Source organism: Pelodiscus sinensis, chromosome 1 (genome assembly GCF_049634645.1).
Source record: "Pelodiscus sinensis isolate JC-2024 chromosome 1, ASM4963464v1, whole genome shotgun sequence".
In the NCBI taxonomy this organism is placed as follows: Eukaryota; Metazoa; Chordata; order Testudines; family Trionychidae; genus Pelodiscus; species Pelodiscus sinensis.
The window spans coordinates 61,285,253-61,311,964 of NC_134711.1; the positions used below are offsets into that span (position 1 = coordinate 61,285,253).

At 40.9% G+C, this 26,712-nt stretch overlaps 1 protein-coding gene across 7 annotated transcripts in view; it reads left to right on the forward strand.

Moving 5' to 3' along the window:
- MSRB3 (methionine sulfoxide reductase B3) overlaps nucleotides 1-26,712 on the forward strand; it is a 135,093-nt gene that overhangs the window by 63,715 nt on the left and 44,666 nt on the right. For all 7 annotated transcript variants that reach the window (XM_006130198.4, XM_025188271.2, XM_075931156.1 and 4 more), the window contains one exon: nucleotides 7,288-7,316. In XM_006130198.4, coding sequence (XP_006130260.2) covers nucleotides 7,288-7,316 — 29 coding nt within the window. The remainder of the gene's footprint in view (nucleotides 1-7,287; nucleotides 7,317-26,712) is intronic.

Consider the following 26,712-nt stretch of genomic DNA (forward strand, 5'->3'; position numbering starts at 1 on the left):
ATTTGATTTGTCCTTTTCATGTGTTCATTTTTTTTTAATTGTATCCTTTGGTATATATGGTTGTGACAATTTTCTTTCACTATTTGATCTGATGAAGTGGGTCTGGCCCATGAAAGCTCATCACCTAATAAACCATCTTGTTAGTCTTTAAAGTGCTACATAATCCTGTTTTCTGTTTTAGCTATACCAGACTAACACGGCTACATTTCTATTGGGATTTTTAGTTTAAGTAAAGATAATAAGTTGAATTACATTTCGGTAGCCATGTATGAATTTGGTTATTCTTTGTACCATGATACAAGCTTTGGCTTCTCTCATCTTCACATACAATAACACACACAGTATTTCTGCTAACCAGATCGTGTCCCTTGTATGCTTACCTGCTGTATTGCCAGAGGCAGTGGTGAAGGTACTCTGTGCGATCCATGTTCTGCCTCAGTATTTTGCATTTCATGGCTAGTGTGACCATATATCCCTGAAAATTAGAATGACCCTGTTTTCAAATCCCATTCCAGAGTCACTGTTGGTATTATGACAACAGGTGACTTTATCCCACTTCTTGTAAACCGTGTACAACTCCAGAAGCCCTCATGGACAGCCATTCCCCAGGTTGGTCATATAAAGTGTTTGTTTCGTGTGATGACACCGTGCCTTTCTCTCCACCATTCTAATACTGCTGTCCAGGGAAGCCCACAGCCTCCATGGGCCCCAGTACAAGGTGGGAGAATGGGGGCTCTATGCTCCCAGAAGTGATTGGGCCTCATATAGAAGGGGCAGGGCCAGGGCCAGGGAAGCCAGCCCTAAGTGCCACCATGAGTGCAACACCCTGGTACCCAGGCAGCCCTTAGTGTGGTCCCTCAGCTCTTAGCGCTGCCCAGAATGAGGCACGCCTCCCCAGCCCTTAGTGCTGTTCAGAGTGCATGATGTGGCTCTCTGGTGGTGATTTAAAAGGCCTGGTACTTTGGCCAATGCTGTAGTAGCAGCGGTGGCAGCTGGGAACCAAAGGCCCCTTTGACCCATCGGACTCGCGGCAGTTACCACCTGTTGCTTCCCCTTATTGGCAGGCCTGCTTCTATCCAGGTTTGCAAGCAGCCCTCCCACATAGAGTCAAATCAATTGGGTGGCACTGAAGAAGAGGAGGAGGTAATGTTGGCCCAGGAGGGGAAGGAGGAGGAGTAGGTACCCGGTTTACATTTGTAAAAACCATGCTATGTGCAGGGTATATTTTAAAATATACCTATAACATTTGAAGTGATGTTAAGCGTTCACACACAGAAATGGGATTATTCTTACCTATCATCAGTATCAATTTGCACTTGAAAGGTGCTCCGATAAGTGATGGGCAGGTATAAAAACCTGTGTAGATATCAATGTTGTCATGCTGAGAAATACAAAAGTAAATATTTTACAGCACTATCAGGCCTTGTCTACGCTGCAGAGCTTTTCTGGGATACAAACTCTGCCATGTCCAAGGAACGCAACCTCTTTTTTGGAACAATTTCCAAAAAAGTGTACGCATTTTTTCAGCATCCCTGTATTTCTCATTGGCTATGTCTAGACTGCAGGCTTCTTTCGAAAGAGGCTCTTTCGAAAGCATCTTTCGAAAGAGCCTCTTTCAAAAGAGAGCGTCTAGACTGCACGGAGAAATTTCGAAAAAGCGGCTTGCTTTTTCGAAAGAAAGCATCCAGTGAGTCTGGATGCTCTCTTTCGAAGAAGCCCTATTTACATTGAAGAACGCCTTCTTTCGAAAGAGGAACTTTCGAAAGAAGGCGTTCTTCCTCGTAAATTGAGGTTTACCGCCATAGAAAGAAAAGCCGCATTCTTTCGAATTAATTTCAAAAGAACGCGGCTTGAGTCTGGACGCAGGGGAAGTTTTTTCGAAAAAAGGCTACTTTTTTCGAAAAAACCCCTGAGTCTGGACACAGCCATTGTATGAGGAATAAGGGATGTTCTGAAAGAGGATTTTTTTCCTCAAAATTTGGCCCTATATAGATGGGCCAAATTTTGGAAAAGCCTCCTCTGGGGGGAGAAAAAGGCGGAAAAAGATTTACAAATTGCAGTTCTCAATTTGCATATCTTTTCCCAATATATCCCTGCAGTCTAGACATAGCCTCAGTAACTTGTCATAATCATCAATTTCCAAATAGAAAGGAATTGTGAGTTCCTTGAGTAGAAGACATTCTTATATGCAGAATGAATTACAAATGATGATTAGGAAAAGATACTGAGAGATTGTTTCAGCCTAAAAAGTTAAAAATAGGTAGCAAGGTTAGAAAAAGTATATAACTATGAAAATAGAAAATCTATGCTAGTCAATAAATGTCCCCACACAGAGGCTAAATTGCCAGTAAAGTCTCCAAGGGGAGAACGACTAGTGAAAAGAAGAAACTCCATAATGCTATCTGAAATTGTAGGCAAATACGATTTTTTTTTCTAGCTCTTCATTTGAAACCCACATGTTTCCATTTGGTTCCTGCTGGGTACCCATTAATTTTTTCTTTGCATCATTGTAATCTTTAAATACATATCTTTGACCTATGGACCTGTTAGTTTAGCCAGGAAGGAGACTGACGCTTCAGTACTAATATTAACAAACTTCAACTTTTAACATGTCTGATTTACGCTGTTTCATTACTATGTGACACGCAGGGTCAGAGAACCCATGAATTTTATGCTCCAGATGAAAGGCCTGGTTTGTTTTTATTTTTTATTTTATTTTTTTGCTGCATGCTTAAGATAGAATTCTATCTCTCAGTAGAAGAGATAAAAAGAAACAATTAAAAACTCAAGATCTCTCTTCATTTAAACTGCTGATATCACCACAGCTTTATGAAGAACGTGCTTTAGCTTTTTCCACAGACAGAGGGTGGCTCAAACTTACTAAACAATACTATTCCTTTTAAATACAATTGTTGCATTCTTGGACTTCACTGTAGCTTCACTTCAGACATTCTTTCACTTTGGAATATATCTAAGAAAAGGGATGTGTAAGACAAACAATGAATAAGTCTCAATAACTCACTTTTATAAACCTCTGCCTCTAATACCTTCTGCACTATACTTGCTTACTGTAATCTTTTGCTATGCCATGTCTATTTAGATTGCAGGATCTTTGGAATCTGTCACCTCATGGCAATTCACAGAAAACAAGAACACCTGTTCCATTAATTGACTCTAGAAATGATGAATGACAAAATCCAATCTGCTGTTTTTGAAGACCAAGAATTTGAAGTGTTATACTCTTAGCTTGATTTTTTTCAGAGAATTTAGTTTACCATTCAAAAATGTGTTTTTTCTCAGTAGCCATGGCAGAAGGTGTTTAGAATGATCCATCTGTCCTCAATGGGAATTTTTACTCTGAAGTCACTTCCACAAAAGAAAAACTATAGCGAAATATTTATTAAACATCAGCAATGTGCTTGTTTTTTTTGTTTTTTTTTGTAAAGTATAAGAGTGGACAGCCTATGCAAGAGAGATATAGTACAGAAAAGATGTCAAAAGAAAGTCAAAGGAATTGACTAGTGTCTCCCAGCTCACAGCCACAGTCTGAAGCAAAGTTTATGCAATTAACATAGCTGGAGATGCGAATCTTAATTTGAACTTCCGAGTAATCATAGACATGGCTTTATATTGCTGAACCTGGCTCCTGCCTCCTCGCTAATCAGCCCCAAACTGAGCCAGACTCCTTCCTTTTTCTATTGTTTCTAAGCCTAGCACTGGTTGCAGGTAAGTAATTGGGCCCAGTTGCTTTTCTGAATGCCGTATGGGGATGGGGCAAGCAGGGGAGTCTGCCTGAGGCTCCCTGCCTGTATCCATGGTCTAAAGCAGTGGCATGGCAGGCCTGATCCGGCCCATGGAGAATGTTTTTCCGAGACTTGCCTTAACTCCTGTACACTGGGCCCTCCTTTCTGTGCTCCCTCACAAAGTCCTTCCTGCTACTTAATAGAATTTAGAAATGTTAACGTAATGAAGTCATAGGGAATATTTTTATTTTTAACAGAGCATGTTCTCCTTAGAGCTTATTTCCAGGAATTTGTTTGATACTCTCTTTGATATTGGTGTTTCCTTATTCACAGTTTTAATGACTAGGGTTGCCAGATAGTTTCAACAAAAATACCAGAAACTCTTGACATTACCTCACAATTGACATTACATCTTACTTAGAAAATACCGGACATTTCTATTTTCTCATTTATATTTTCTTAATTTGTTTCCCAAACAGAAAGCTCAAATACTGAACTGTCCGGTTCAAAACCGGACACCTGGCAACCCTATTAATGACCGTATGGACCTAGCTTCTCAAATGTTAATCTACTCTATTGTAAGGGGAAAAATAAAATGACTTTGAAGTCTAGGATGAAATCCTGAAGTCACTGGAAGCTTTGCTATTGCCTTCAAATGGCATTTTATCCCTAAATTCTAGCCATGTTGCATTCAGTCACTCAAAACAAAAACATCTTAAATCTTTTTCCTTGGTGTTTGAATCCTTCAAATCCTGGAGATTGCTCTTTTATTCTTTCCTCTAAGTCATTGCTTAGTTTTAGTGTCAGAGACACTTCGTGGTCCTTAACCATTTTTCCGGTTTTGAATTCTTCAGTACTATTTCTGTAATACTGGATCCTAAATGTTGCCCAGTACTCCAAGTTTTGGTCTCTTTAGCCCTCTCTGTGTGGTATAATGTTCTCTTATTAAATGATTTCTATGGCAACATCCCAGTGTTCTGTTTGCTTTCATAGCTACTGCCAGACGTTAAGTTCTATTCATTTCTTACCCCAGATCAGTTTCCTGGTTTGCTGTCCTGTAATTTATGACTATTTAGAGCTCTAGTACTCATTACATTGCTCAGTGACCCTTACCAACCTCCTCCCCCAACTACTTTCTGGCTTAGTAGTTGTTGCAGCAATTCTCTTGGTGTGTTGCATTTCACATGACAAGGTGAATGGCTAGTCTCCAGCCCAATCAAAAAAAAAATCTGTTCCTGTTTCTAGCATATGACACCCCATATCGAGATGCCATTGGAATGGCCAGGCTGCGTAATGCCGTTCAGTAAAAGCTGTTTCACAAAAGGAAAAAGGAAGCCTGAAGCAGCCCAATCAGTAGGGATAAACAAACACAGGTGAAATAGCATGTTTATTGCCATAAAATTAACAGCAGGATAGAGCTAAAGAGAGAAAAGATCTGTATCGCATCTAGCTGTTGTTAATGAGAGTGAAAAGTGATTGGCTATTTTTGATAGCAAGAGTTCTGAAACTAGTTTTCTCTTTCTGCAAAATTCATCCAAATTAAACTGGTGAGAAACCAGAGAACTTCACTGAAGCTGTCTCCCTTCTTGGCTTTTGGAATCCTGGCCCTTTTAAAGAGAAGTTGCCCAGGAAGTATACCATGTAGGGGGCACTTAGCCCCTGCCAGCCATAGGAAAACCTTGCTGTTATCTTGTGTCCCATATTCATATTAATTGTACTGATGCTCATTAAGTCCAGGCATCTGAGGTGTTCAGATAATATGGTGATAAGCAGGATTGAGCTTCATATAGTCTAACTTGGTGAGAGTATATTAAACAAAATATACTGGGTCTCTCTGGATCAGCTCTGTACTTTTTCTCTTGGTGTAAACTCAGTGGGAATACACATTGTAAGTCACATGCAGAAACATTTGCAAGAACCCTCCAATATGAAAAAGGAACTAAAATAGAATGATAAGTGTGCAGCTTTCTCTGTTGTGTTGATTTTGAATATATATGAATTACAGTTTTTCTTTGTTTAATGCTTCTGTTAACTCTTGGTAAAAATGAATTAGAATGTGTATCTGCTGTAAGTCTCTGAAAATATCATTGAATAGGTATTTTCTTTTCCGTTGCATCCTTTGACCAAACTGAGCTTTTCATTTAAACTATGGAAGAAGGGGAGAAATGGGAAGGGAAAGGGCAGGTACATTTCTAGCTTCCTTTTTGAGTGTTTAACACATCTCCCTTTCTCTTGTTTTCGCCTATTCTTCCATTAATATTCTCTGTGGAAATATGTCAAATTTTCTTAAATGTAGAGGATAGACATTAATTTGCTCTTGTAGAGTCTCACCGTATGAATATATTTACACTATTTTAGACATATCAAAGCCCCCCCTCAAAGAAATAGCTCTGTGTTGTTCCTGTACTTTAGTTTTTTTTCATAAAGCAAGGTTATAACTTCCAAAGCCACCCAAACACCCTGTCACAGGTTAAAAGAACCAAATGTTATTTCGCTCTTGGTTAAAATGTATTTCCCCCAAAAGGCTTTCTGTTGGTTAGTTTCCTCTAACAGGACTCCTGCTGGTTGGTTCTTGTATCTTGCTGTGGCAGCAGCTGATTGTGTGATATCAATCTGACTGGAGCATGTCCGCTAATTGGTTTGAGAGCTGGATATAGACAATGCTGTCTTATAGCAGATTGTGCAGATAGGCCTAGTGGTAGGGTTAATTCTGCTTGACAGCACTTCAGCAGCATCCTGAGAATAATTACCCAACTTACGTTTTCCCACAGCTGAACTGTGAATTTCAAAGGCTTCTGAATTTACGACTATTATTAACCTATATCTGAAACATAATGTTCCCACACAGGCTAAACTTTTTCCCCTTCTTATTAAATGTACAGGTTACTAGGTTCATTTGCAATGTGGTAAGCACTTAGAAGACAATGCTCCTTGTGAGAGAATGAAAAGCTGTAGTACACAACAAAGAGGATAATTGTGTCTGTAGTACACATCATTATGTTTGCTAAGACATCAAAATCTGTTCTCTTTAACCGTAGTTGAACTGAACTATTTTTTCTATTTGCAGAGTGAATAAATTAAAGACACACAAAAAACCCTCCTAAGATGTCATCCAACTAAATACTGATCTTTGTATATAATACATATGATATTAATGAAAGAGTATCTGGTTCAAAAATAGATTAGAAACATTCATGAATATATGGAATCCTATTAATGACTTTTTGAAAACTAAAATGAATGAGAACAATGTGTATTTCATAACTACAAATATGTGCTGTAATTCATAGTTATACAACTTAATCCTGTTTTCATATTGTGTTTTTTCTTTTAAAATTTCTCTTCCTTGTATTTGTACATTGTGCAAATCCAATAAAAGTATATGAAAAGCATCGTTTGGCATTAAAATCAATTTGCATGCATGAATTATTAAAACAGGTATGCCTGTTTCTTAAATATGGTAGGTTTTTTTACATCTTGTCAACTAGTTTCCATTATTAAAAGCAGTTCTTATAATGTAAATTGTCCTTGTTTCCCTCTGCAGGTCAGAAACAAAGTTTGACTCCAATTCAGGTATGTTTACATTTATAATGTCATGCTGAGTACACTGTATTCATGTCATTCTCATCAGATTAATTTATCAATTCAGTTTCAGTTTTAATCAGACTGAGGCAGGCCAATTTTTAAAAGGAACTTGGTTTTCTCACCACCTAAGGATAGCATTGTGTTTGCTGATGGCTTTGCTTTCGTTCTCTTCAATGAAAGAGAATTTATTTTTTAATCTTGAGATGATCACCAGAAAGCCAATTGTTTTTTGCAGTAGTTTTAACTGATCCATCTTTTTTTTTAAAAAAAATTCATCATAATAAAAAGTGAAGCAAGTGGAGGAGTGGTGGTGTTTGGGAGTGACCATTATTTTTAAAAAAGAATATTTTTCTTCATAGAAATTGAATACTGTGCAGCCTATATGTCAAGAAGCAGCTGATTTGTCCTTAAATTTTCATGACAGACACATGTACATGATACATGCCAGACCAGTTTGTAGACTTCTCGCTAGGAGGTTTACCAAAAGGCAATATCTCTCAACTTACCTTTTTAAAGAATTTTAGTATTACGGGGAAACAAATGAAGGTCAGTGTAATGGAGTAATATGTTTCTAACAAGGCAAAACACAGGACTGTTTTCTCCAAATGCAGACGGTGAAAGCAGTCTGCCACTTGTTAAATTACTAATACCCAGGTGTTTATTGAAGTTATAAAATAGTAAAAATAGTTATAAAATTGTACAAATAATTTCTTATGCTGAGAGCAGCTGAAATGTCTGTTACTTGTCACTCAAAAATACATATCTTGATTAAGAGGGAAAATATTGTTTTAAATAGAAAAACAATATTAATAGTAGTTCCCAGCAGTCTTGGAATTAAGTTAATATTATCCCATGAATTTACTTAACGAAGGTTTTGGAACTGTTATACTTATAAAAATTTTACAATGTTAGTGACCTAGTAGTTTTTCAGAAATTACATATTTCCTTCATTCCCATTTACAGCAGTGATCTCAATTTGAATTGTGAGGTACCTGTACTATTTTTCTTTTTACACTGGACTGTATCTTTGCAGCAGGTAGGATAGGGTGTGAATTCTGCAGAAGGGAGCACTTATAAGACACAATCCATGAATCATATATAGTTCAGTATTATTGTGGTTTTAATTGTTGTGTTTGGTTCCTAGTTGCAGATCTTGCTCAAGTGAGGTAAATGCTCATTTTGGTGCCCATGGCTTGTGACTATGGAAATGGAAAGACAGGGTGGTTTTAAGCATTTTCAGCTGTGTGTATATAATATATTTTAGAGAGTTTGTGCTTCTGCCTGTCCGTGAGTCCATTTGCCTATCTGTGACTCCATTTGTTCAAGAACTCCTCCTAAACGATAAAAGCTAGGACCACCAAATTTGGCATGCAGCTTCCTCTTATCCTAAATTAAAACAAGGTGAGGGTTTGGTTGTTCCAGGAAAACAGATTGTGCCTGGAATGGGATTGTTTTCCAAAACACAAAAGGGAAGTCACTGCTAGGAGGGACAGTTGAATTGCAGCGTGATCACACGGGGTCGGCCACACTGTTAAGAAAGTGTCCAGCTTAGAGAGAGGCTCTGAATGTTCCTAGCCACCATCCATGGGTAAGGTTCCCGTGCTGGTGCTGACCATGGTTGCTCTCCACCTGGCTGACCCACATGCCCCACAGGAGGAAGCCCAATCCACTTCCCCCTCCTCCCACACCCTCCGCTCCAGCACATCTCAGATCTCTGTGGACATCCTGGGCAGGCATCATGGGCAGCCACTGCTGCTACAGTAGGGGGAGGCCTTGGATGCCATGGGAGTCATCACCATAGGAGGCTCCAGTGAGCCCCCTAAGGCCCTTGCCCAGAGCCACCACCTCCTGCCCACTCCCTATCCTGAGCCCCCCATACCCAATTCCCTGCCCTGAGCTCTGCACCCACTGCCCTGACTCCTGAACTCCCACCTGAGTCTCCCATCTCACAACCCCCTTCCCTCACTCCTATACCCTCCATCCTCTACCCTCACTCTCCCACACACCCAACCCCCTGCACTGAGGTCCCCCCTCAACTTTTCCTTGAGCTCCCCATAGTTCTCAACCCCTAAAAATGAGTTAAGCACCCAAGGATCCCTGGGTTCATCTGCTGTTGTTTGTTATAAAACTACTCAAAAGATGGCATGGAACAGAACTACCAAGTGTTGCTCTTCCTTGTTGCCTAATTGGAATGAAACTTCTCATAAAAGAATCCCCCTTTGGAGTGAATATATTTAAGTTACGAATGAGGGCTCTGTATTCTGTATGTTTTTTTTTCTTTCTTTCCTGATAGCCAATATTTACCATGCCTTTTCTTTAGGGCTATGTCTAGACTGCAAGCCTCTTTCGAAAGAGGCTCTTTCGAAAGATACTTTCAAAAGAGCCTCTTTTGAAAGAGAGCGTCTAGACTGCACGCGGAATTTCGAAAAAGCAAGCCGCTTTTTCGAAAGAAAGCACCCAGTGAGTCTGGATGCTCTCTTTCTAAAAAGCCTGTTTGCTTTCAAGAACGCCTTCTTTCGAAAGAGCACTTTCGAAAGAAGGTGTTCTTCCTCGTGGAATTAGGTTTACCACCATCGAAAGAAAAGCCGCATTCTTTCGATTTAATTTCGAAAGAACGCGGCTGCAGTCTAGACGCAGGTGACGTTTTTTCGAAAAAAGGCTACTTTTTTCGAAAAAACCCCTGAGTCTGGACACAGCCTAGGATGACTAGGCTGGGAATAGAAAGAAGGATAATATTATTTCCTGGAATCTGTGGAATACTGATGAAACTTCTACAAAGAACTCTTTAAAAGTTTAAGAGCAACTTATCTGTGTGAAAAGCATAGTTCTACTATTGGAGAAATTGCTTGATTGTAACATTATTTTAGCTGCTGAAAAGGTAATCTTGAAAGTCTGATTTATGTAAGGCTTTGGAGCTTATTGTTTTCAATAGATGGTGTGTAAGAACTTGTACAACTGCTGGGTTGTGCGTGTGTGTGTGCACAGTGGGTCCTTATCAATGGACAGTAGATGGAGCACATGAGTGTTAGGAGGTTGAGTTAATGACATCGAGTATTACTGAAACCACCTTCCTTTAGTTCTTCTCACTAGACAATCTGTCTCATCTGGCCTATATAACACTGGCCTCTACGTGCTGAGTCCAAAATACTTGCATGCCATTGCATTTTGCTACCACTGAGTCAATTGAAAAGCATAGGTTGTCCATGGATTCATTAGTGGTGAATATGGAAACTAAGGATATTTTTTGTCAGTAATGAGTTATTCATCCTGAGCTTGGGAACTAGTTCCTTGATCTCCAGACTAGAGATGTTGGATTGTAACAGAGTAACTGTTTAACCGATAAGATGATGCTTATCAGTTAATGGTGTTGGTTACACTCAGGCTTTCAGGGAGCTGGGTTGGTAAGGGCTGGTGGCCTCGCAGCATGTAACTTTCCTATTTAACCTAATTTTAACATCCCTACTCCATACACAATGCTTTCACTTGAGAAGTGGGTAGAGGCATACAAAACTTAAAGTGATAATGAGACCACTTTGTAGTCATGCCAGAGAGTTGGTTTGGACATTGTGTTAGTCACCGTACTTGGGAAATCTCATTCCTTTGGTATCAATGTGTCTTTAACATGGACAGATATGGCAGTACCCACCTTAGCACCATGATGTATGTGGCTTCATTCTTCTAAAATATGAAGCTGGTATGTTACCTACTGATCTGTCCACTTCTGAAGAGCAGTTCCCACTTGGCAATGATGATGATTTCAATTGTTACAATAAGGGCCATGTTCAGTTCCGTGGTAGAAACTTGAGGAAAATATTTCCCTGCTACTATTTTGACATCCTCTCAATTTAAATTCCAAGTGCTGTGATTCCCCAGCAAGCCATGGTCTTCAGCAAATCTGCAGGAAGGCAACATTCTTGTTTCTTCATCTCACTTTACATATCAGAATCCTCCCTGCTCTGCAGAGAAATGAAAATGAGATGAGTGGTGGGATATACGCTTTTTCTTGGATACTTGTGTTTGTATCAGGCAGATTTGGTGGATAAGCTTCCCTTTTACTTTTGTCCTTATTGTCATAGACCAGGTGTATATTTTCTTTCCTTGTGAAGCAAATAAGACAGATTGATCCCCTATGCCATCTGTAGGTCATAATCATCATTTTGAGATGGATAAATATATAGCTTGCATCCCTTGAACTCAATGTGATGGACATCTGCCTGGCTTGCTGGTTGGAGCTAGAACAAGGGTACTGACCTTTCAAGAGGAAGCCATCTTTGCTGTCTTTATAATTAAAGATGCCCCAGTGCAGCAGAGAAAGGGAAAAATAGTCATTCAAATCCTGGCAATTAAAAGAGCTAGAAAAAGAGCATCACTACATCAGCAAATAAAATTGCTGTGCTGTACTGAGGAGAAACATCCTTGCTGGTATGTGTTTAAAGCAGTCTGAGGACAGGGGCATGCAGCCTACAATGCTCCTGGCCCCAAAGACAGGACTTCCAGTTTACTGCCTGGTAACTCCATTTGCCTCGGTACTTTAAAGGAAAAGGAGTCATTTTTAAACATTTGACTGTTGGACTTGTTTGACTAAGAACTAGTACCAATGTAATGACCTATATTTTCCCTTGTAATGTAAACATAGTAATGGTCACAGGAGAGTTTGTGATAAATATCTTTTGAAGAAGGGAGTCTACATTGTGTAATAGATACATATATTTGTTAGATGCATAGACTTCAAGTTGGTATGGTTAGAATTCTTTTTATTCCATAGAGTCCCAGCTGTTGGAACCTGTTACTCTGTTATCCTGTAATTGAAATACTTTTCAAGTGCTTCATTTTGTCTTCAGGGTTTTTAAGTAGTTGTATCGATTCCAAGTCCAAAAGGAGTCATTGTGATCATCTAGTTTGATGTCCTATATAACACAGGCCATAGAACTTCCTCAAAATAATTCCTAGAGTGTGTATTTTAGAAAAACATCCAATCATGATTTTAAAATTGTCAGTGATGGCGAATCAACCATGACCCTGGGTAAATTTGGATATTCCCATGGTTAATTACTCTCTCGTTAAAAATTTACACTTTAGTTCCAGTTGGAATTTGTCTAGCATCAACTTTCAAGCACTGGACTGTGTTTATACCTTTCTCTGCTAGATGGAAGAGCCCGTTATTAAATATTTGTTTTCTTCATGGATAGATAGATATATACAGATTGTAATCAAGTTATCCCTTAACCTTCTGTTTGTCAGACTCCAGGAGCTCAATCTATTTAGTTTATCACTATGAAGCAGGTTTTCTGATTCTTTAAATATTCTTATGGCTATTCTTTGAACTCTCACTGATTTAGCAACATCCTTTACCCACATGCATGTTGGACATAGTCTTTCTGCACACATCCATTTCAAAATAGAAAGAAGTACATCTAAGACTTTATTATTTCTGAATAACTCCATGTATAGACCGTGTTCTCATGGTAAAATAAGGCCTTGTTCCTCTTCAGTTTTGAAAATAGATTAAACTTTTATTCCAGAGTTTTTCAGGAATAGCTGGTGTAGTTTCAATTCACATTTACTTTAGTTCACATTAATTAACTTTAAAGAATAGACAAGCCCTTAGGAATCACTCTTTCTATGTATTTGATGGGATGAGAAGAATGGAAATTATTTTTGAAGCACAAAAATCTACTCTGCTTTGAAGCTGACACAAAATCTGGAATATAGCTTTAAAAAAAATCTAATAGGTTCACTGTAAAGTCAAACTCTAGAAACTCTACAATACTGAAATAGAGGCAGATGTCAAAAAAGATTAATTTGAACTTAAACATTTAACATAAGAGTGCTGTAAAATTCATGTATGGATGATCAATATTTATCATTTAAATATTTATAACATCTGTACAGGACACACATTTTCATGCTTATGACTAAACATTTTGTCTGAGAAATTTCATGCTAATTTTGTATCTTTTTCAAGGGCAAAATTTTGCCTCAAAGAACATGAAATTAACTTCATGCTGTAAATGTTCTTGTATGACAAAATGACTGTAGTTTACTTTATATCATGGTCTTATGGATTCAAATAATTTAGAAAAAATCTACTGTAAGACACACTTAAAGAATATAGTATTTGTCCTACTGTTCTCTCAGAATTTGTCATTGGTCAGATTAACCCATGTGAGACAAAGCTGAGAATATAGCCTAACTTTGTGTAAGGAATCCTTCCTTCCTTCCTTGCTATTAATAAACCGTAGAGAGGCCCCATTGTGCTAGGAGCTTGGTTGGAAATTAAGGTGGCATTTTGGAACAAAATTCAAGAAGTTCATATTCTCCATTGTTACACAGCAATAGTCCACTGCGAACAGTAAACTAGATCTGATTAATGTGCAGACTTGTATCAATATATCTGATGCAGAACAATTAAATTAAGGGAAATGTCAATGTTAATGATGAAATGATGCTTAGTATATATGTAACATTTGCAATATATAGATCTCAAAGCACATGGCTAACTATTGTTATCACCACTTTACTAATAGGGATACAAAGTCATTTAGAGCATCAGGCATCATTACTTTAATTGTAAGTGTGTAGTGACCAGGTGACTAATGGGAAAGCGAGACATGCATGCATGTCTGCTGGTACCCAGGGAGAGTTGTAATGTTCTGTATGGAATGGATTGTCAAATATAAGAATTGTGTACATGGTTCTTTTTCACTCTGTATAATGTGTATATTTCAGGTGATCATTGCACACCCTTTGTGGGTAGCAGTAAAATACCCCAAAAGAACCTTAGGCTGTGTCTACATTGGCATGATTTTGCAAAAACATGCTTCCTGTCTACACTGGCGGGGAGTTCTTGCGCAAGAACACTGACGTTCTAATGTGTGAAATCAGTGCTTCTTGCGCAAGAACTAGGATGCTCCCGCTCAGGAATAAGCTCTCTTGAGCAACTGATCTTGCGCAAGAGGCCAGTGTAGACAGGCAACATGAATTTCTTGCGCAAGAAAGCCCGATGGCTAAAATGGCCATCGGAGCTTTCTTGCGCAAGAGAGCATCTACACTGGCACAGATGCTTTTGTGCAAAAGCACATCTCTTGCGCAAAAACACATCCAAAAACTCTTGCGTTAAAAGTATTTGCGCAAAATCTTGCCAATGTAGACGTAGCCAGTGTGTGTTGGTATCACTAATGAGAGCTTCTTTTTTAAAACGTTTAGTTACAATGTAGTTGTTCCATTGGTTGGTTTTTCTGTCTCTTTTTTTTTTTTCATCTGGGAATTTGCTGCCTCCATGTCTTCTCCTGGAACTGCAACTCAAGAGTTCAAATGTCACATTAGCAGGAACATGCCTAATTTAATTAAAAAGAGGTAGAAGTTTTGGTGCAAAAAATCAGTGAGCACTTTCTCCTCTTGCTTCTGTAACTCTTCTGGTATCATTGGCAGCACTGAGGGCTGGGTTTAGATGTTAAACCTAACAAACACCACCTGCTGTGACCCGCTCCTAGAAACCTGAGGGAAACAGGAAAAACCTCTCTGAACATCTTTAACAGGCAATATGTCCCTACTTACAAGCATGGAGTTTGTAGATAAATCAAGGATTTAAGGGGACACAGCATTAACATGGGAAAATGCAATTATACAACATATAAAAATACTACTAATAAAGTATAACACCTACCTTGCAGTATATCTGGCAGAAGTCTTTTAACTGAGAAGACACATCCTCAGAGTTTGGGAATGCATTCAGGGCAGCCGGTCTCCAGCTCCTAGGGTGAGTGCTGCATGGTCTGGCCTTGAGACTCCAACACCTAGCACTGCTCTGGTGATACTAGATTTATGGAGGTCTTCAACGGAGTTCACTCAGGTTTGCTGCTGCCTTCTGCAGTTTCAGCAAAGAGCCACCTTTGTGCTTCCTGTTGCCACAAACTCATATCTGTGTTTGTTAACTCTCACTATGCAGTTACCTCTATGTCATCTCTTTCCACACTCTACAAGGTGGGGCACTGCATGTAGGGCTGTAAAGCAAAGTCCCTAGTATAATGTAGGAATACCTTACTCCTCCTTCCGTGTCTGTTCAGTCCCACCGCCCTACCAGTTCAGAGTGTGCACAGTTCTGTTCATTCTCTAAAGTGTCACTGCAGGATTTCTGGGTAAATGGCTCATGCAAATAAGCTATCTCTGTAGCTATTCTACCCCCTATTCACTAGGAGATGGTAGTAAGGATGTCTTTCCCTACGGAGCTTCTCTTCATGTGGAATTATGAGTAAACCTCTTCAGAAGCAGCTTTGACCGCCTTTCCTTTCTGTTCACCTACTTCTAAACTTAAGTTGGAGAAACCTCAGGAGGTTCTGATCACAGGTCTTACTTTCAGGGATTGAACTTTGAAAGAAAATTTTGCAGAAGGTAGAAGATGAGGTATGTCACTGCTTGGGGATACTGGGTATAAGGTGCATATGATAGTGATGGTAATGGTAAGGGGGAATGGGACAAAAGGAAGGAATCAAACAAAACGTATAACTTCATTTGCAGTCCAGTGGCATAATGTCAAGAAACCATTTTCCTCATGCAGCCCAGACATAGGCTAAAGTTAAGAATGTGGAAACCTTGCAAAATGAGAGAAGTGCACGTGCTATGCATCTGAAACAGAGACTTGCAGTAGCTGAATACTCAAACATACAGTACTCAAGCTTGCACTGTGTTGCATTTAGTTCTGTTGCTTTTGCGGATGCAAGTTAACCTGATTTGGTGGGATGCTTTTTCCTCTAAAAATGGAAATGTTTCTCTTGAACAAGTAGAACATCTCCAAAGACAATTTCTTTCCTGTCTCCCTTCTGGATTTATTTACTTATTTTGATACAAAATATACAATATATTTATCTGTCACTCCTTTCACAGATATTTTGAAAAACAATGCTGTTAAAGTCTGCAGCATACCTACGCCAGTCACCAACAAAACTCATTTTTCATCTAAAGCATATCCCAAAAGGCTAAAATCAAAATATAGACCAAACAATCAAACACTTTATCAATTCCTAGGAAAATTATTTTAGGAATGTTTAATAGGTTTAGACTTAATTTAAAGACAGGAAAGTAAACTCAGAATATTTATAATATGCTGAGGAATGCTCACAAGCTGGGACAAAATATTTGGACACATCCAATAAAGGAATGAAAGAGCTAAATACTGTCCTGACTATTGATAACTAAAGTTGATCATCCATACTCTCTTATTTCTGTTTACCACAGAGGAGGAGAAGAGTTGGTCAGATACGGTAGTTCAATATATATTGCAATATCTGGACTTATGGTCACTCCTTAGTCTTTAGTTTAAACACAGTCTTACAGACTTGCCTATTTGCTTAAAACTTTTAAGGGGCAAATTAACAACATTAGAAAACTTCATTTGTCTCCTGATTCATTTTATTGTTGGGTTGGTCATTACAGGAAGTCTCTGAGTTTGCCACCTTTATTCTGCACATATAGTTCATAATGGACCTTGGCTAGGTATACTTGCCTTCTACCACTGCTGTTTTGCTTCTTGTCTCTCTTAGCATTTCAAAGAGAGTACCTTTCAACTGGTGTCAGCTAGATCCTTGGATCTGGGCTCTATAGTACAGCAGTCTTGTACATATGTACATCCTTATTAATGCAATTATCTAGCCCAATATGAAGTGTGATCTGTTTTGTATTTTCTCTACAGTAGATAAATAACACTACTTTTTATGATCTCCTCAGAGTTTCAGATCATTCCCTTCTTTCTGCATATCTAAATTTTTAGTACTGTAATCTAATTCCAAGATTACCAAAGAGCTAATAATTTCAGTGAACTAGAAAACACACTACATTAGCCACTTTTGTTCTAAGAAATGACAACAAAGCACCATGTTGCAGCATTTAAAAATCTGTGTGTTTTAAAGGGCTTTGCCTAAGAAACTAAGAATTCAGTGTCTTCGCTGACACTGTATTATTTTTCTTTCTCTTCCACTTATTTTAAAAATTGCTTCTTTTTTCAAATGACTTGTCTTGCTCAGACAGTAGCTTTCACATATATTTAAGTTGGTCTTGTAATGGAAATAAAATGTGTCAACTTTATCTGGAAGAATAATTTGTACAGTACTGTTCTACATAATAATTATTACAAGGCACCTTCTTTCCTCTTTTTGCTTTCATTTTACACAGTTAAAAAGGGTTGCCATTAGAAATAATTTGGCAGGTAAATGTTGGTTTAGAGGTGAAGTAAATACTCACGCTTTGCTTACATGTAACTCTTGAGTTTTGGTGATGTGTTTGGAGATCAGGATGCTTGATGATATTACAATAGAACAGCAAAGTAGGCTGTCTCAGGGTCGGGTTTTTTTTGGTCAGAAATGAAATTAAATTCAGAAAGCTTGGCCTGTGAGGAAATTACTTTGTCAGACGTTAAGTTCTTCTTTCAAGGAAACCTCATTCATCAGCAGAACATCTTGAGTGCTGTATATTCTTTAAAAAAATGTGATAGCTTGTTAAGGACTGACATTCATTGTGCAATTTTAAATTGAGTGAAGCAACGTAAATATTCTGCAAAAGCTGATCTTGCTGTAGTCTTGTTCAGTGAGCAAGTCAAAAGAGACTTTGTGCTTATGTTCCTGAAATATTGGATATTTAACGAAAACTTGTATTTCTTGCTTTACTAGTGAAAATGAATCTGGTTGTCTCATTCTGGTGCCTACAGCATTTTGGCACAGTTCAGTTTATTTGGCAAAAAAAAGCCCCAAGAATATGCTCAAGAGAAGCCCTAGGAATGGGACCAGAGAAGTGTTTGGCATCAAAATTGCAGTGCAATTGCTGAGTAGTATGAGTAGGCTTGTACAACACCTCCCTACATAGCTCAAGTCAGTATTATAAATCCATCACTTTCTTCAGTACTATGCTCATTAACAATTCAAAATGGGAAGTAAAATAAAATTGCCATTCTGTTTTTGTTTTGTATGGAAACTTCTTTTGAGTTGTGTCCTTATGGGTTCGCCACAGTAGGTACACGAGCATCCCTGCACTGCTAATCGAGCAACTTCTGATGTCTGTTTGGCCGGCACATGCCATACCACATAGGGGCGAACCTAGCCCCTTCTATCTCCCCACTCCCTGCACATTCCTTCTCATTTCTCCCCCCATCCCACTCCCCCCCCCCCCCCCAGGCTAGAGACACAAGCTATTAGCAGTCTGTTTGTGGATTGTTCTCTCGCTGTGTCTCTCCTTTAGTATTTCAATAGCTAATTAATCCCCATTTTCTCTGAGCTGTAGATTCTCTTTATTGTTTTCTCAAAAAAAAAAAAAGACTTTTATTTCCCCTTTGACTAGAACCCGTCTCTTCCTCCGCACTCTGCAGAGCATGTCTAGTACACCTGGTTACCTGGTTTCTCAACAACGAGTAGTCCTGTGGCATCTTAGAGACTAACAAAAATATATAGGATCATGAGCTTTCATGGGTAAGACCCAAAGCTCATTATTCTATATATTTTTGTTAGTCTCTAAGGTTCTGCAGGACTACTCGTTTTTAAAGTTACAGACTAACACGGCTACCCCTCTGAGACTTTTTAACATGCACAGGTTTCAAGAAGTCTCTCTCATGTAAAGAAGTCAACCCTGTAGCTGCACAGATAGACATTGTGGCTGTATCTGCTGCCTCTGGGAAGACCACATTCCTCCAAAGTGTGGTCTCTGCCAACAACTCAAACATAGGTCTTAGAAGGACAGAAGCTGAGACAAAATCTTATCCTGACAGAAGCAGCTCTTCAGCCTTCTCTGGATCTGCACCAAGAGTAACCCATGTGACACAAATCTTTCCCACAGCCCTTGAAATCTAGGGACTGACGGTTTAAGAGAGAAAGCTGCAGATCCCATCTGTAAGGTTTCTAAAAAGAGAGCGGTGCTCCCCAAGAGTGAGCCCTGAACCAGCTAAAAAAGATTGCCAGCATGCTCAGTATTATCGCAGTGAGACCATCCAGACATGGCTCATGAGGGTCAGGAGCAGCAGCTACCATTGAGGCTAGCAGTAGTCTCAGTGAGTGATGCAGAGCAAGGAGGAGGAGGAACGTGAAGAGTTCCCTAAGAACGTAGGCACTGAACCAATGGTACTAGGAGAGTAGGACAAAGAAAGAGAATGAACCACCACTGAGAAGATGTGACCAGCATGAGCAGTTCCATCAACACCAAGGGTATGTCTACGCTAGCCCCCTAGTTTGAACTAGGCTGGCTAATGTAGGCATTCAAACTTGCAAATGAAGCCCAGGATTTAAATATGTATGTTCCTGTGTGGTCGCCATTTTTAAATCCCCTTTGTTCGAACTGACTACCCGCGGCTACACACGGCAGTCAGAAGTTAATCTGAACTAAGTCTTTAGTTCCGATTAACTGTTACTCCTCCTGCAACAGTTAATTCTAACTAAGGACTTATTTTATTATACTTTTGCCATTAATTGTTACATTTTACTGGACTGTACAGCTGAGTGATATGAAATAGTTCAATATTCTCTGCAAAGTCATAATTTTCCCATTTCTGCTCATTCTACAGAATATCATCCCAATCTTCTTGCTCAGATAAGATTTTATAACGTTGCCCATTCCAGTTGAGTCTCATGCTGAACTAAGCTAGATGGGAGGATCTGAATGTTCATTCTTCTCTCATGAATTTCTTGATACATAATAGCCATCTTTCCCTCTTTTGATTTTAATTGACACATGAGCTTGTTTTCCAAGAGAATGTTGTAGAAACCTTCATGTCTTCTATTTCAACTTTTGTAGTCATAAATCTGAATAACAAAAGGATAAGAGTTTTGGCCGTCTAGATTCACACCAAAAAAGTGAGGAGAGATAAAGAAAGAGGAATAGAGTTATAAAATCTTATCTGAGCAAGAAGATTAGGATGATTTTCTGTAGAATGAGCAGAAATGGGAAAATTATGACTTTGAAGAGAATATTGAACTATTTCATATCACTCAGCTGTAAAGTCTAGTAAAATGTAATGGATAATGGCAAAAGTATAATAAAGTATTTTTATTTCATTCTAATGACTATCCTGAATTAGTGCTGTAAATATGACTAGAAAGAAATTATAGGCGAGACCTGTCATCTTTTAATCCACTTGAAATTGTCATCTTTGTTAACAAACTGAATTTAGTTTTTATAGCAGCAAGAATACGAAGAAAACTGCAACCTGTTTAATTAAACTGCAGTGTTCAGCGATCATCCTTAAAGTCTTTACAATAACTATTTTCAGGTAATTTATTATGTTGATCCCTATACAAAATAATGAACATTAGTTTGCCTTTTGCTGAATTAATTTAATGGCAAAACCACAGTGATTAGGAATTAATCTGAGAGAGGTTTGTATCATAGCATTGAGACTTCCTCTGTAGGGGTGTGTCTAGACTACAGAGTTTTGTCGACAAAAGTGGACTTTTGTCGACAAAACTATACCTGCGTCCACACTACCGCTGAGTTCTGTCGACATAACGTCGACAGAACTCAGCAGTTTTGTCGACGCTGGTAAACCTCATTTTACGAAGCATAACACCTTCTGTCGACAGAGTTTCTGTCGACAGAAGGTGTTATTGAATGGAAACTGTCCTTTGCGTCCAGACTACCATGTCGACAAAAGCAGCTTGCTTTGTCGACAGAACTCAATGTAGTCTGGATGCGCTTTGTCGACAGAAGTTTTGTCGACAGTATCTGTCGACAAAACTTCTGTCAACAGAAGCCTGTAGTCTAGACGTACCCTAGGATTGGCAAATAAACATGTCAGACACCCACATCTGCTTGAATTGGAAGACAGGTGTCACAACCTCATTAAGGTCCAATTTGGATGGCTATTGTAAAACAAAACTTGCAATTACTTTTACCTGAGTAGTGACTATATCATCAAGCTGGAAGGAAGATGACAGTAAGTTAATTAAAATGGTCAGAACCATTCCCATGTATTCTGCATTTTCTAAGTCATTTTGCTCTGCAAGGCAAGGATAGCAGATGAGAGCATAAATCTCATTCCCATCCTGTGTCTGGATTATATTGCCTCCTTATTTTGTATATTTCTGTCACATTCCCTTTATTGATCTCCTCTCCAAACTAAGTAGTCTCAGTCTTTTCACTAGTAACTCCTTATGTTTACAGGTGTCTGGCCAAAGCAGGGGCGATGTTCACTTTTGAAACCTAGTCATAAAACTCTAGCAGGCTCCTGGATACATGTATAATATCCATTTCCTTCTCTGAACAAGGTTCACATGAAAACTACAGTATTCATATTCTGAATATGAGATCAGTTGGAATAAACAATCTGTCTCATCTGCCATCTATTTGAGCTTGTTTCTATCACAATGGTATCTAAGTGCTTTCTTTATTTGGCTCATTCTCCAGATACTCCTATTACTGACCCCTTCACACAGCCTCTTCCTCTAGAGATAGCAAATAAATGGTAGGTTCCATAGCAGTCATTGCTGGGTTAACGTGAGTGTTTGTGCAGGTACAGGTGATCAGGGGGGTAGTCCCAGGAGTGAAAATAACTTAAATTTCTTTCAGGTACTATTGTATTGCACCCTCCCACCCCTTAGGGCACTGGTCACCAACCAGTAGATCTGGGTCTACAAATAGATTTTGGAACCTCTGACAGGTGATCCTGACTGGTTTGGCCAGGAAGCTGTCAAGCACTGGCACTTCAGCTGCCCCTCCATCCACTGTCACGCTGCTCTGCCCTCTGCCTTGGAGCTGCCCCCATGGGAGCCTCCTGCTTGCTGTGCAGGATCTGGGAGGAAGAAGGGGAGGGAGTACTGATATCAGGGTGTCCCTCATCCCCCCACTACTATACCCTAAATCCATGCAGAGAGAAGGGGATGGAGGGAGCTTGGCAATGCAAATCTGTCACACACACACAGTGTGTGTCTCTGTCATTCTTACAAACACACACTGTCCTTCATTCTCGTGTCCCGACCCAACACATATGTGGGGGGTTGTTGTTACTACTTTTACTGCTTGCAAAGTGTGTAATTTTTGTTTTTTGGCTGTTCCCGCCCTAAATCTCCTCCTATACTCAACCTCCTGCCTCTGACGTGAGTCCTCCTGCACACAAACTCCTTCTCAGAACTTGCATCCTGAAACTCCTGGACCCCAGTCTCCCACCCTGGGCTAAGCCCGAAGCCCCTCTCACACTCCAAACTCCTTGCCTCAAGATCCGAGCCTGCACCCAACCCCATACTCTGGACTGGTGAAAGTGAGTGAGGGTGGGTGGAGTGAGCAAGGTGAGGCTTCGGAGAAGGGGTGGAGCAGGGGCAGGGCCTCAAAGAAGGGGCAGGAAGGAAGTGGGGCAAGGGTATTTGGGTTTGAGGTAGAACTTACATTGCACTTACATTGAAAACGTGATCTTGTGTTTAAAGATGTTGGAGACCACTGCCTTAGAGTATGGGTGGGCTCAGGGCAGGGGTTGGGATGTGCAGGGCTCAGGGCAGGAGGCTGGAGGTGTGGGGGGCTCAGTGCAGGGCAGATGTGTGAAGGGAGGAGTGCAGGAGGTGGGCCTCAGGATTGGGACAGTCGCAGTGGGTTACCTGGTCCCTGCTCTGCCTTGCCCTGCTCCTGTGCCCAGGCAAAGGGAGCAGTGGCTATGGAAGTGCCCCAGGACTACTCATTGTTTTTAAAGTTACAGACTAATACAGCTACCCCTCTGAGACTTCCTCTTTAATTTTAAGAGGAAATTCTGTTTATCCACTCGCAGTCATTCTTATCCCCAAAGCGACTCGTGTTACAACCCTCTTTTTTTTGTATCCTGGAATTATTAGTAAAATTGTAAAATGTGGTGAAGTCCAGAAAATGCATTTTTTTTTCCCCCTAATGATACCATTTAACCCGAGCAAAAACATTACTTGTTGATAACCATACACTCTCGGGCTGGAGGGAAATTGTCTGTCTGTCTTTCAGGAGGTGGTAGGGGTGGAATAGAAGTAATGAGAACGAAAAGAAAATGTGTTGTAAGTGTACAAAAATTAGCCATTGTCAACCCCTAAATAATAGGCTGGTCTCAGAATTTGGGTAAAAATTACCAAATACAGGCAGTCACCGACTTACGCGGATCCGACTTGCGTCAGATCTGCACTTACGAACGGGGCTTTTCTCGCCCCGGAGCTCGCGGGTGGCAGGACCACCCAGAGCGCAGCGGTCCCGCCACCGCGTCCTCCAGGGCGAGAAAAGCTGCTCCAGTTCTCCCTGGTGTGCTGGGGGGGACTCCCCAGCACAGCAGGGAGACCCGAGCAAAGCCACACAGGCGGCGGGACCCCGCTGCCCGTGTGGCTTTGCTCCTTTGCCCCGGAGCAAAGCCGCAGAGGCGGCGGGGTCCCCCGCCTCTGCGGCTTTGCTACTGTCTCCCTGCTGTGTACAAAGGAGGCACAGGAGCAAAGCCGCAGAGGCGGAGGACCCCGCCGCCTGCGCGGCTTTGCTCCAGGGCAAAGGGAGACAGGAGCAAAGCCGCAGAGGCGGCGGGACCTCTGTGCCTCTGCGGCTTTGCTCGGGTCTCCCTGGTCTGCTGGGAGGGGAGGGGAGGGGGCGCAGCTAGTGTGCCCCCCCCCCCAGCAGACCAGGCTTTTGTTGCGGGATGCCTGGGGTAGAGCAGCTGGGGTGCTGCCGGGTGGGTCCTGCAGGGACCTACCCGGCAGCGCCCCAGCTGTTCTGTCCCAGGAGTCCAGATTCAGCCGCTGTTGAAACTGATCAGCGGCTGATTCCAGGAAGCCGGGGGGCAGAGCAACTCTGCCTAGGGCTTCCTGTAGTCAGCCTCTGATCAGTTTCAGCAGCGGCTGAATCTGGAGCCAGTTCCGACTTACATACAAATTCAACTTAAGAACAAGCCTATAGTCCCTATCTTGTACGTAACCCGGGGACTGCCTGTATTCTTAATCTTTAAACAGATTTTGCTGCTTTTAAATTGCTATTCATGAACACCTCAGCATTGTTACAATCACTTAGTATATGCTTATCGTGGTAACTGCACTATATTTATGGGACATTTTAAGGACTTTAAAATAAAACCACAAAGATGCATTTTAAATATTATTTAAAATGTTCTATTTATCTTTTATATGGATTTGAAAGTGGGGTTCAGAGAACAGAACTCCCTTTTAAATAATTTAGGAAGTATTTCCCATTTATAATCCTATTTTTTTAAATGCGCATCTAAGAGGTTCCAATTAAGTCAATAGTTTTTTCTGTTACGTGACCAGTTTTTAAGGGATTTAAAAAGTTACCCACTCATTTTAAGTTTAAAACTGATTTCCAAGAATGATGGGAAAAATATGGTAGTGAATAATGTGACCTACCGATAAAACATTGGATTGCAGGTATTGAGAAACTAGTTTAAATGTGGCATAGGGGAAGTATAGATTTTCCTGAAATTATTCGCACCAATTATTGAAGGCAGGGAATCTTAACAGGATTGAGAGAATTAAACTTTACACCATGCTTTAGAATGTCAGTTAAAACAGTCTGTAGCAAATTAAAGTTACATTGGCCATTGCAGTTAATTGGGTCCACTGAAGCGAAAATTCTAAGAACTGTCGTCTTTAGACATATTCCTATTTTCTTAATTTTCTGCACTTCTTAGATTCTTCTCTTGCCTCACAACTGTAGCATGTTCCCAATGGACCATGACCTTTATTCCTTCATAAAAGCTTCTACATGGGCTGCAGTTTTAGCATGTTCAAGAATAGCATGCCTTGGAAACCTATGGATCTAGCTGCTTTTGCTCTATTGAGTCCAAGTATCACAATGAAAGATGCCCTACTATTAAAGACCCTGAAACAGAATGAACGGTGAATGGAATTGTAATCTTAACTTCTAATTCCCTTGCTATAGCCTCTGTTTTTGCTTTAATATTATGCTGACATTAGCACATTGATGGACTTAAGAGGGGGGACTAAGGGCAGGAGGATGGGGATGTGGGAGGTGCAGGGTCAGCAGCGGGGGGGGCGAGAAGGGGTTCTGGGCAGGGAACTCTGTGTGTGTGTGTGTGTGTAGGGGGGTGCATAGGGAGAGTGTGGGGGGGCAAAGCCCCCTGCCCCTGAGATTCATACCCAGGGCTGCTTGCTCGTCCCCTTCCTGTTCCTGTGCTTCCCAGCCAGAGTGAGGAATGCAGCAAACTGTACACTTTCTCCTCATACATGATGACAGGGAATGGCCAGCAATGTCCCCATATGAATCTGTGGGGGGAGCTTCAGTCCCCCCCTTCCCTAAAGGGTGCCTGGAGTGGGAGGCTCTGGGCTGGGGTAGATAGGGAGGGGGTAATGCATCCCTAGTCAGCCCCTTTCACCTACCTGGTGATTCTGTCTCTGCTTCTCAGAAAATCATCCAAAAAAATCGCATTCCTGGCACATCCCCTTTTCCTGTCACAACCAAACCCTGGCCTTGCTTTAAGTTGTAATAAGAGGAAGCTGTATACCGAATTGGTGGTCCTAGCTTGTATGGTTTAAGAGTTCTTGAACAGACAGACAAACTCTCTCAAATATATAGTAGAAGATAAGCGCTTGTGCTCTTTGATGTTTCCTCCCACAATGGGGAGTTTGTGCCCAAGAACCTAAGCCAGGAAAATGGAACAATGAGGAGTGTCTTTACAGCATGATTCCCACCCCTACTTTTTCTGAGGCATTTCAGCTTGGAGGATGTGGTAGGGAAGTGGGTGTATAAGGCTCTCTGGGTTACATCCCATCTGCTCCCTTTCCCAACCCAGAGGGCTAGCCTATGTGTTAAGGCAGTGGTCTCCAACCTTTTTAAGCACTTTTTGAATTTAAGTGCAATCCAAGATCTACCTCAAATATAAATACCCTTGTCTCGCCTCCTTCCCTCCCCTTCTCCAAGGCCCCGCCCCTTCTCATTCCATCCTCCCTCTCTTGTCCATCCTCACTGACTTTCATCAGGTTGAGGCAGAGGGTTGGGGTTCAGGCTCTGGTTTTGAATTAAGGGATCTGAAGTGTGAGGGGGCTCTGAGCTGACTTTGGGGCAGGCAGGCGGATGTAGGAAGTGGTTCTAGGTGCAGGCTCTGGGAGGGTGTTTGGGTACGGGGTGCTCGGGGCTGGGGAAGGAGTTTGGGGTGCAGGAGGGGGTTCATGACTGGGGGAGGGTTTCGGGAAGTGGGCTCCAGCTGGGTTCTGCTTACTGCAGGTGGCTCCTGGTTGGTTGCGCAGTGCAGCTAAGGCAGGCTCACCCCTGCACCTCTCCCAACAGCAGCCAGCAAACTCTAACCCAAGTCCTGTTGTGCCCCCTCTCTGCTTTGTGGAGAAAGGATACAGAGTGGGAGGGAGCAGCTTGACATCAGCACCCCTCCTCTGTCTCTCCTGCCCTGCACAGAAAGCAGGAAGTTCCTGAGAGGTCAGCTCCAAGGCAAAGGGCAGGA